Source organism: Entelurus aequoreus, linkage group LG10, assembly GCF_033978785.1.
Source record: "Entelurus aequoreus isolate RoL-2023_Sb linkage group LG10, RoL_Eaeq_v1.1, whole genome shotgun sequence".
Taxonomy (NCBI): Eukaryota; Metazoa; Chordata; class Actinopteri; order Syngnathiformes; family Syngnathidae; genus Entelurus; species Entelurus aequoreus.
The window spans coordinates 3,682,860-3,695,041 of record NC_084740.1 but is presented as its reverse complement, the minus strand read 5'-3'; the positions used below and the strand labels follow the sequence as shown (position 1 = coordinate 3,695,041).

Below are 12,182 nucleotides of genomic sequence, written 5' to 3'. Positions count from 1 at the left end.
CTGCCATTTTAACGGTAAAGCTTAAATAATGTCTGTATTACCTTTTTTTTCAAATTTGTTTTGGTCTTTTGTGTGTGTTTGTGTGTGTGTGTGTGTGGGGGGGGGGGGGTATAAATGACACATGCTGTGAAACAATTTGCTACTTTAATAAATATTTATCATATTTTATACCAATTTGGGCCTTTACTGCATCTATTTTAATCTTGTCCATTTTTGCCTTATTCCAGTTTTGGGGTGCATGGTAATATTTTGCTAGATTTTAAGCCACTTTTGGCCACGGTGTGTTACTTCTTTTGTACCTTTGATTACATAGAAGGTTGTGACATTTTTTTAATGTATGATACATAAGCTTTTAGCTAAATTTAATAAGTGTGTGCTTCATTGTGCTGGGGCAAATCACTTCAGTTGAATCGTTTTTTAAGAAATTTGCTACATTTCATGATCTAAATTCACATATGAGTATACTAAGGCACCAATATTTGTTTCAGATGTTAGGTATATGTATTTATGATATTTGAGAAAGATTTTGTGTTGCCAAAATGAATAAGACATATTTTACAAGCCAAAACTGCAGCACAAGATTTTCGTTTTTTGTGATTTACCTCTATATACATTTCTGGCTTGTGACAAAATTTGGCTAGGTATCATGTTCTGAACTTTTAACCCAAAGTCCAGAAGGGTATTATCTATGCAAAAATGCATTGAACAAGTTGTGCTTAGACGTGGGAGCGAAATTCATTTTCTAGGCACTTTTTCTCATGTCAGCTCACCGTCTATATTATGTTAGATCCACTATGGACTGGACTCTCACTATTATGTTAGATCCACTATAGAACCTTTATTTAACCAGATAAGAAAACCCATTGAGATCAAGATCTCTTTCACAAGGGTGACCTGGCCAAGAGGTCAACAGCACATGTCACAGAGCAGTTTCAAAATAAATACATTAAGACATACATTTTAAAATACATAAGAGAAGTGTAAAACAACAGAGATTGACATCTTTAAAAACACAGGCACTGTGCAAACGTCTCTCGCTGTTTGTCCCTCAGGACAGAACGGAAGGCTCCAAATGGAAGTAGTTCTGTAAGTTTCAGTTTCGTCTGCAATGCATTCCATGCCATAGGGGCAGCAATGCCAAAAGCTCTTTTGCCAAATTCAGTCCGTACATGAGGAACAGTTAAAACATACAAATTGTTAGAACGTAATGCGTAAGAGCTGCTTTTTCTTTGTAACAGAGTACACAAGTATGGAGGTATTAAACCTAAAAGAGCCTTATAAATTAAAGTCAGCCAATATGTGTATCTGCGTGCACTCAATGAAGATAAGTCTGACTTCATATACAGTTGACAATGGTGGGTGAGACTACGACAGCCAGTAACAAATCTTAGTGCTGAATGAAAAACAGTGTCCAAGGACTGGAGGCATTTAGATGCCAGTCCATGACTATGGACTGGACTCTCACTATTATGTTAGATCCACTATGGACTGGACTTATTTATGACTCTCACTATTATGTTAGATCCACTATGGACTGAACTCTCACACTATTAACTAGATCCACTATGGACTGGACTCTCATACTATTATGTTAGATCTACTATGGACTGGACTCTCATACTATTAACTAGATCCACTATGGACTGGACTCTCACACTATTAACTAGATCCACTATGGACTGGAATCTCACACTATTAACTAGAACCACTATGGACTGGACTCTCACACTATTAACTAGATCCACTATGGACTGGACTCTCATACTATTATGTTAGATCTACTATGGACTGGACTCTCATACTATTAACTAGATCCACTATGGACTGAACTCTCACACTATTAACTAGATCTAATATGGACTGGACTCTCACACTATTAACTAGATCCACTATGGACTGGAATCTCACACTATTAACTAGATCCACTATGGACTGGACTCTCACACTATTAACTAGATCTACTATGGACTGGACTCTCACACTATTAACTAGATCCACTATGGACTGGACTCTCACACATCTGCGGTCCCCTCCAAGGTTTCTCATTGTCATCCCATTGGGTTGAGTTTTTTCTTGCCCTGATGTGGGATCTGAGCCCAGGATGTGGTTGTGGCTTGTGCAGCCCTTTGAGACACTGGTGATTTAGGGCTATATAAGTAAACTTTGATTGAACTACAAGATAATAACATTAATAATTATAATAAAACATCAATAACTTAAAAACAGTAACGCACAAACAATTGGGACAACTTTGAAGAGATGTTGACATATTTAGGGGTTTAGTTAGGATTACTAACACAATAAATAGCTAGAGCAAAAACTGTTTGCAGCACAAACATGTGTGTTGGTGTCAGCAGGTGGAGTGGGGGTGGCTAGATGACATCACAAGTCAGAAAATGTATTTTAGAATAACTTAAAAAAATAAACCTAATGGCACAAACAAAACTTTTTGCGGACAAACGATTTAGACAAGTTTGGGGAAATTTGGACAAGGGGGGGGGGGACTTCACACAGGTTCAAAACCGAGAAACGAAGAAAAAGAAAAACAATATCTTAGAGTAAAATATGAAGTAGCATGAAGTAGCATGTGTGTGTGTACCTGTCGTGAGGGAGGCTCAGAGTTGTGTCCTCCAGAAAGGGTTCTGTCCTTTGCCCTCGCTGCAGCGCTAGCTTCACTTTCCTGACCCGGAAACATGGACATAGATGAGAGAAGCCAAAACCAAGAATTAGAAAAATTGTATGAAGCAGATTTGTTTTAATGTCATTGGTCCATGTACCTCATATTGAACACCTTTTCTGAAGTCATCCAGGTCCAGATGGTGGTTCATTATTTGCCTGTCTGAAGACCTCTGGCTTGACTGAAACAATAGATGCAATGTAAGAACTACTCCAAACATCTGTATTGGTGTTACTGCACCTCATGTTCTAAGATGTCGTCACCCTCGTCAAAGCCAGGCATGGTAAGAAACACCTTTTCTTCATTCTTGTTGCTTGAAACACTAGAAAAGGCACTGCTACAGAGACCCTGACAGAGTATAGAGGGAAAATCAAGCTGCTAAGATCTGTGTCTCCAGTATAATATTCAATGTTTCTTTCTCATTCAAACTCTGGCTCCAACTAAACAATGTGTGCATTAATACATTCATTCATTTAAAGATTTTTTATCAACTACCGCATTAACAGCTAGGTTTACATACTGCAACTTGGTACATTGCATATCTTTAGAACCAAGTCGTTTGAAGGCTACAACCATGGGAAGGACAAAATATCCCACCAGGCATCCTCCAGTTGTTGATGTCCAAATAATATTGTGTCAAACTAAAAAGAGCACCATTATAGTTGAACAAAAGTGATCTGCTTTCATCTATATTCATTGACAGACCACCTGCACAATCTAATACTTTAGATCAGGAGTGCCAAACCAGTCCATCGCAGTCTATTGATCCTAAGTGGACTGCAGGGAAAAAATATAGTCCTGGTCAAAAGTGTACATACAATTGTAAAGAACATCATGTCATGGCTGTCTTGACTTTACAATCATTTCTACAACTCTTCAGTTTTTGGTGATGTAAACTTTTGACCACAACTGTATATATATATATATATATATATAGATAGATAGATAGATAGATAGATAGATAGATAGATAGATAGATAGATAGATAGATAGATAGATGGATAGATGGATAGATGGATAGATGGATAGATGGATAGATGGATAGATAGATAGATAGATAGATAGATAGATAGATAGATAGATAGATAGTACTTTATTGATTCCTTCAGGAGAGTTCCCTCAGGAAAATTAAAATATATATACAATATATATATATATAAACAGTTAAAACACATTTGTTAAAGTTAAAACACAAATTGTAGGAATTTGTTACAAAATGCATTCAATTCACTTGCGTTAATTGATGCTAATTGGGCGGTTTTAATCCTGCTACTATTTGGCATCAAGCCAAGCAGCTGTGTGCATGTCTACGTATCTACATGTTATACACGTGCACAACAAAGGAGCTGGTTAACAATGTCGTACGATAGCGTGAGTGTGTTTGCGAGAATGGCAACGTGTGGCTGAGTGACATCAGTGAGTGAGCGAGTAGAGAGAGAGAAGGAGCGCGGGCACTGCGAAGTAGAATAATGAATGGGTCTGGTTGTGTCCTGCTAAACTAATAATGAAGCGATTGTCACGACTCAGTGGCCTCCTCAGTCTGACCCATAAGCAGAGCTTAGCAGACCCATTGCCAGGTAAAGTGAAGGATGTTAGCCCCGACGAAAACATCTGCCCTGGAAGGAACGTCTGCCCTGTGCTCCTCGACTACAATCTGCACCGGAGCAGAACAGCAGGACAGGTGTAACAACTACATTATTACCGGTCACTCTTTATAACTCCTTGTGCAGATCTGAATGTTCATTAATTAAATGCTTACCTAAGTTTGAAGCAAAGGTGGTAATACTAATCATCACATTCGGCGAGGCGTGTTTTAAAGCAACACTTGAAGCGCAGCGCGTCCTTGTTAAAAGCATCACCTTTATTGTTAGTTTTGAAGCCCAAATACCTCCGTATTTATTTACCAGTAGAATTGTAGTTTTTATTGTTAGTTTTGAAGTCCAAATACCTCCATATTGTACTTCACACCCTCTTTATTTACCAGAATTGTAGTTTTTATTGTTAGTTTTGAAGTCCAAATACCTCCATATTGTACTTCACACACTCTTTATTAACCAGTAGAATTGTAGTTTTTATTGTTAGTTTTGAAGTCCAAATACTTTCATATTGTACTTCACACCCTCTTTATTAACCAGTAGAATTGTAGTTTTTATTGTTAGTTTTGAAGTCCAAATACTTTCATATTGTACTTCACACCCTCTTTATTAACCAGTAGAATTGTAGTTTTTATTGTTAGTTTTGAAGTCCAAATACTTTCATATTGTACTTCACACCCTCTTTATTAACCAGTAGAATTGTAGTTTTTATTGTTAGTTTTGAAGTCCAAATACCTCCATATTGTACTTCATACACTCTTTATTAACCAATAGAATTGTAGTTTTTTTTGCCATTCTTCCTCTCCAAGATGTTATTGCTTGTATGCACTTTGTGTGTGTGTGTTGACACACTCAAGATCACGCGCCTCGGCTCTGTAATCACCGCCGGACAGCAGAATAAATGGCACCAGTTTTTTGTTTTTTTAAAAGGTAGCGTAGCACTGTTTTCAATTGATTAGTAACACGATACTTTATTAGTACCGGTATACCGTACAGCCCTAATATAAATATATATATATATATAAAGTCGTGTAAAATTACATGATTAAGGATACAAAAAAATGATTTCTGATAGATCCAGAATCTTCCCCCGAGTCATCCCCAGTGGGATACAAAATTATTTGAAAAGCCATTTGTTATGGTATGCCTTAAAGGAGTACCCCAAGAAGCCCAGGTGCTTTGAGAGGTTCCAGTCCCCCAGATCCAAGTGAGCGAGAAAACACAGAAGCAGATCCAGAACCAGATATTGGGCCAAGAACAGGAGCATCGAGACCACTGAGAGGAACCAGGCATCCTCGTGGTGATTGCAACGACGCCAAAGCCAAAGTCCTTTGACCCTGGAAGGGAGAAAGACTGTTAATAGATTCAGATGCATTCGTAGATTGCAAGCAAATAAGATCCCTCATGTGATCAACATCTGCATCTTTGGCACATACAAGAAAAGAATAGGAATACCACTGCAGAAATGTTCCATATTTGTCATCATGTTGTGAGATGACATTTAACACTTCATTTAATGACAGTGAAACAAACATTACACTGCAAAGTATACATAATGTGCAAAACACTGTACCATATACATTTATATAAAAGCAACACTTTTGGTTTTGCTCTCATTTTTAATAAGTTTAACTCAAAAAAGTAAACAGTTTCCTATGTACACAAAAGGCCTACATATCTCAAATATCTGTCTAGATATGTTAGTAAACACTTTTTTGCAGGGGCAGACTCATCATTTGTCTGGGGAACAGAGATTGCCAGGGTGCCCAAAATGTTTTATAAAAACAAAAATAAAAATTATATTTAAAACAATTATATTATTGTCTTAATTTGTGCGCTTTAAAATACATCAAAATGTTTTCTTAATCAAGATTGTTTGGACAGCTTCTCCCTCACTTCTCAGAAGATTACTGAGAATGACTGCTGGTATCATATCAGTGCCTGTTTGTCATATTTGTAATAAATGTTCACAAGTGGGCCTGTGTCCAAAGATATGGAAGGTGGCTAAGGTTACTCCTCTACATAAGATATGGAAGGTGGCTAAGGTTACTCCTCTACATAAGGATACCAAATTGGCTTTCAATGAGGGCAATTCTACACCAATAAGCATCCTACCTGGGTTATGTAAAATACTGGAGAAATGTGTGTATGCACAAATTCAAGCTTACTTTCATCAAATGGGCTAGCAACTGATTGTCAACATGCAAATAGAACGGGCCACTCTACGTCCACTGCTCTTATACAAATGACCGATGATTGGCTTAATGCTATAGATAATTCTATGTTGGTTGGAGCTGTGCTGTTAGATTTCGGTGCTCCTTTTGACGTGATTGACCACTCTCTTTTAATTGACAAACTTCAATGTTATGCTTTTAATACTTCTGCGTTAATGTGGATACAGAGTTATTTGTCCTCAAGATCACAACAGGTGTATCTTAATGGCAGCTTGTCTAATAGCAGAAGTTTGGATTGTGGTGTTCCACAGGGAAGTTGCCTGGGACCTTTACTTTTTTCTATATTCACCAATGATTTACCTTGGGCTACCGGGCGTGCCAAGTTGGTTCTTTATGCTGATGATGCAACCATCATGCAGTGTACTTAAAAGCTGTGCATGACTGGACAGTATGTAACACACTTGTCCTTAACATCTCAAAAACCAAAAGTATTGTATCGGGGACTAGGCAAGGGTTATCTTGTGACCCAAAGTTAGATCTGAGGCTAGGTATTTCAACAGTTCAACAGGTCAGAAGTGCCAAGCTCCTTGGAGTGATGCTGGACTGCACTCTATCCTGCTCAAGTCATATCAGTGATATAGTTACAAAGATGGGAAGGGCTGTTGGTATTTCCAGGAAATGTGCTGCTTTTTTTGATCCACCTCTTTTTTGTCAGATTGTTAAGAGTTTATTTAGTCTTGTGTCATCTTGACTATTGTTCTACAGTCTGCTGCAAGTGGTGAGATCAGTAAGCTCCAGATTGTCCAGAATAGGGCAGCAAGGTTGGTTCTTGGTTGTTCACTAAGAACCAACGTGAACCAAATGCATGCTTCTCTTTCCTGGCTAACAGTGCAGAACATGTTGTCAGCTAATACTCTTCTATTGTTCAAATCAGTAACCGCTAGTAAAACTCCTGCTTTTCTCAAGGCCCAAATAGTTCACAGTAGCACTATGCATAATCATAATACCAGGGCGTCTAGTGGGGGGCATTTTGTACTCCCTGGTCCCAGGAAGAATGCTTTGCGGAAATCTTTTATTTATAGGTCTTTATCGCTCTGGAATAATCTGCCTCAAATTCTCACCAGCACTGAAAGTAAACAGCTTTTATAAAATGGGGTTAATATTTTATCTGAGTCTTTAAATTAGTTTGCTCGTTGATGATTTGTTTGGTTTTATATTGTGTAGTTATATTTATATGGTAATTATTATTCTGTGGCTGTAAATTGTTTGCTTGTTTTTTTATTGATGTTTTTATTTATTTTTTCTGTATTGTGTAGTTATAATTATATGCTTTTACTTGTAATTGTATTGAATTGTGGACCCCAGGAAGACTAGTGGGTTGTTGAGGCAACCAGCTAATGGGGATCCTTAATAAAAATCAAAAATCAAATCAAGTATTGGTCTATTCCATTTCACTGTGCATGCACACACTTGATTCAGGAAGACATACCAAAACAAACTTCCATCCATCCATCCATTTTCTACCGCTTGTCCCTTTTGGGGTGGCGGGGGGTGCTGGAGCCTATCAGCTGCATTCGGGCGGAAGGCGGGGTACACCCTGGACAAGTCAGCACCTCATCACATTCAACATTCACACACTAGGGCCAATTTAGTGTTGCCAATCAACCTATCCCCAGGTGCATGTCTTTGGAGGTGGGAGGGGCCTATCCCCAGGTGCATGTCTTTAGGGGTGGGAGGGGCCTATCCCCAGGTGCATGTTTTTGGAGGTGGGAGGAAGCCGGAGTAGAACCCATGCAGTCACGGGGATAACATGCAAACTCCACACAGAAAGATCCTGAGCCTGGGATTGAACTCAGGACTACTCAGAACATTCGTATTGTGAGGCACATGCACTAACCCTTGTCCCACCGTGCTGCCCAAAAACAAAACAAACTTATTGGTGTTATTTATTTATTTTTAAATGAAGTTACCCAAGTGGACCAACTAAGAGGAGAAGGCGAAAAGAAAACAGTTTCAATCAAAACTACCCAAGGTGTCAACCTTTTTTTCCAGTATGTGGGTGCTCAACAGAGCAAGAGATGCAAAGTTGAAATGAAGAGTGACATTATTCATGGCAAATATGTGAGAGTGGTACCTTAGCTTGAGAGCATGGTTGGTTCATGACAACATTGGGTGGCGAAACAGCCGAGGAAGACAACGCATTAAACCGCTAAAGTAAATGCTGTACGATATAATTACATAAACGACTGTACTATTGTACTCGTTTTCTAACATTTTTAATTGTCTAAAAGTTTGTTTTCTTTTTAAAAGGCATGTTAAAATGAGTGCGTTTTGGGAGGGTCTAGCACAAATTGTATTGATTTCAATGGGCAGAGCTTCTTTGAGATTCCAGTGTGCTGAGTTATGAGCTTGGTCGTGGAACAAATCATGCTCATTACTTGAGGTACCCATGTACCTTAGAGCAGTGTTTGTCAACCACTGTGCCGTGACATACAGTCTGGTGTGCCATGGGAGATGATCTCATTTCACCTATTTGGGTTAAAACATTTTCTTGCAAACCAGTACTTATAGTCTGCAAATGACATTATGTTCTTTACAAGTTTAATGTAAACTTTTGATCGCGACTGTGTATATGTATGTGTATGTATATATATATATATATATATATTAGGGCTGCAACAACTAATCGATTAAATCGATTAAAATCGATTAAAATTGATTATTAAAATAGTTGCCGATTAATTTAGTCATCGATTCGTTGGATCTATGCTATGCGCAGAGATTTTATTTTTTAAATTAAAAAAAAAAAATAATTATTTTTTATTTTTTTTACTAAACCTTTATTTATAAACTGCAACATTTACAAACAGCTGAGAAACAATAATCAAAATAAGTATGGTGCCAGTATGCTGTTTTTTTTCAATAAAATACCGGATAGGATAGAAATGTAGTTTGTCTCTTTTATCCGATTATTAATCGATTAATCGAAGTAATAATCAACAGATTAATCAATTATCATATTAATCGTTAGTTGCAGCCCTAATATATATTAATATATATACACATACAGTTGCGATCAAAAGTTTACATTAAACTTGTAAAGTTTATATATACACTACCGTTCAAAGGTTTGGGGTCACCCAAACAATTTTGTGGAATAGTCTTCATTTCTAAGAACAAGAATAGACTATCGAGTTTCAGAGGAAAGTTCTCTTTTTCTGGCCATTTTGAGCGTTTAATTGAGCCCACAAATGTGATGCTCCAGAAACTCAATCTGCTCAAAGGAAGGTCAGTTTTGTAGCTTCTGTAACGAGCTAAAGTGTTTTCAGATGTGTGAACATGATTGCACAAGGGTTTTCTAATCATCAATTAGCCTTCTGAGCCAATGAGCAAACACATTGTACCATTAGAACACTGGAGTGATAGTTGCTGGAAATGGGCCTCTATACACCTATGTAGATATTGCAGCAAAAAGCAGACATTTGCAGCTAGAATAGTCATTTAGCACATTAGCAATGTATAGAGTGTATTTCTTTCAAGTTAAGACTAGTTTAAAGTTATCTTCATTGAAAAGTACAGTGCTTTTCCTTCAAAAATAAGGACATTTACATGTGACCCCAAACTTTTGAACGGTAGTGTATATGTATATATATATATATATATATATATATATATATATATATATATATATATATATATACATATATACATACAGTCGCGATCAAAAGTTTACATTAAACTTGTAAAGTTTATATATATATATATAATGTATATATATATATATATAATGTATATATATATATATATAATGTATATATATATATACATATATATATATATAATGTATATATATATATATATAATGTATATATATATATATATATATATATATATATATATATATATATATATATATATATATATATATATATATAAATATATATAAAAAAATATATATATACACACACACAGACAGAGAGAGTGAGAATATGTTGAAAAAAAGCAATCACTTACTCCAGTAGGTCTGACTGAGTCCTTCTTATTTTTCTCTTTTTTCTCCTTTTTCTCTTTTTTCTTTTTCTTGTTCCCTGATCCAACAGCAGCACGCTGGACGCGTTCACGTTCTTGGATAACCAGCCGGCGGTAGTGTTGGTCGCAGGGATGATCCCAGGTGGACTCACCGAAAGAGAAATTGTAATAGTAGATGTCGCCTGTAACATCTTGGCTGAAGAGAGTATCATAAGGACAAAAAGAGGCGACAAAGATGAACATAATATGTATTGTCTTATTGCCGTTCACCTATTATTGTAACCCTTATCCTGTCAGAATTACTCCAGTACTCTCAACACAAAAGTCATCCATGTGTACCATTACACGACCATTGGTCTACATAAAATGTATGGATACCTCTGTTATTTTACTAAATGACCCTTTCTCACTGTGAATGTATAGAAATGCGTGAGTACCAGTGTCAATAAAGACAGAGGGGATGTTGGCTTCTTCCAAGAGGGTTAATATTGAGAAGGGAATCTTGTAATACAGTGGTGGTCAAAAGTGTACATACACTTGTAAAGAACATCCTGTCATGGCTGTCAATCATTTCTACAACTCTTATTTTGTTGTGATGTAGTGATTGGAGCACATACTTGTTGTTGTTGTGATGTAGTGATTGGAGCACATACTTGTTGTTGTTGTTGTGATGTAGTGATTGGAGCACATACTTGTTGCTCACAAAAAACATTCATGAAGTTTGCTTCTTTTATGAATTTATTATGTGTCTACTGAAAATGTGAGGGTGAAAAGTATACATACAGCAATGTTAATAATTGCTTCCTTGGCAAGTTGACCTGCAATAAGGCGCTTTAGGTAGCCATCCACAAGCTTCTGCTTGACCACTTGACCACTAAATTGCTGCAGTTCAGCTAAATGTGTTGCTTTTCTGACATGGACTTGTTTCTTCAGCATTGTCCACACCTTTAAGTCAGGACTTTGGGAAGGCCATTCTAAAACCTTCATTCTAGCCTGATTTAGCCATTCCTTTACCACTTTTGAGGTGTGTTTGGGGTCATTGTCCTGTTGGAACACCCAACAAGACCCAACCTCCGGGCTGATGATTTTAGCTTGTCCTGAACAATTTGGAGCCAATCCTCCTTTTTCATTGTCCCATTTAAAGCAGCAGTTCCTATTGCGAAGCTATGTCTTCTTCAAGAAGCAGAAAATCATTAAAGTAAGCAAAGACCTCGAGTTGAATGGGGCAAAGGACTACAGCTTCTTTGAGAAGTATTAACAACGTTATTTAGGCACCTTAGAATAGAGTTGACACTTTTTAAGTAATTCTTTCCAGGACATTGATGACAATTAGGGGCTGGTAATGTAACAGCCTAAATGCTATTTCATTTCATTTACATTTTATGGACGGCGCTTTATGTTTATTCAGCCAACAGGGGATTATTTACTTTATTTCAATAATATGGAAATGCATATATTGCATGCTTACAGTAATTATAAGGCACACTTTAATTATTTGTAGTTATTACATTTGCGTGAATAATTTGATAACATACTATTGTATGCTGCTTTAAAGTTAAGTTAAAGTTAAAGTACCAATGATTGTCACACACACACACACTAGGTGTTGTGAAATATGTCCTCTGCATTAGACCCATCCCCTTGTTCACCCCCTGGGAGATGAGGGGAGCAGTGAGCAGCAGCGGTGGCCGCGCCCGAAAAATTATT

The 12,182-nt window shown here is 37.1% G+C and overlaps 1 protein-coding gene across 11 annotated transcripts in view; it reads right to left on the bottom strand.

Moving 5' to 3' along the window:
- Positions 1 to 12,182, bottom strand: part of LOC133658164 (centrosomal protein of 164 kDa-like) — a 92,558-nt gene that overhangs the window by 65,803 nt on the left and 14,573 nt on the right. For all 11 annotated transcript variants that reach the window (XR_009827406.1, XR_009827407.1, XM_062059858.1 and 8 more), the window contains 5 exons: positions 10,461 to 10,671; positions 5,433 to 5,609; positions 2,918 to 3,025; positions 2,778 to 2,858; positions 2,600 to 2,680 (listed from right to left, as the gene is read on the bottom strand). Coding sequence is in view for 9 of the 11 variants with exons in the window: in XM_062059858.1 (XP_061915842.1) it covers positions 2,600 to 2,680; positions 2,778 to 2,858; positions 2,918 to 3,025; positions 5,433 to 5,609; positions 10,461 to 10,671 (658 nt within the window). In the remaining 2 variants the exon portion in view is untranslated. The remainder of the gene's footprint in view (positions 1 to 2,599; positions 2,681 to 2,777; positions 2,859 to 2,917; positions 3,026 to 5,432; positions 5,610 to 10,460; positions 10,672 to 12,182) is intronic.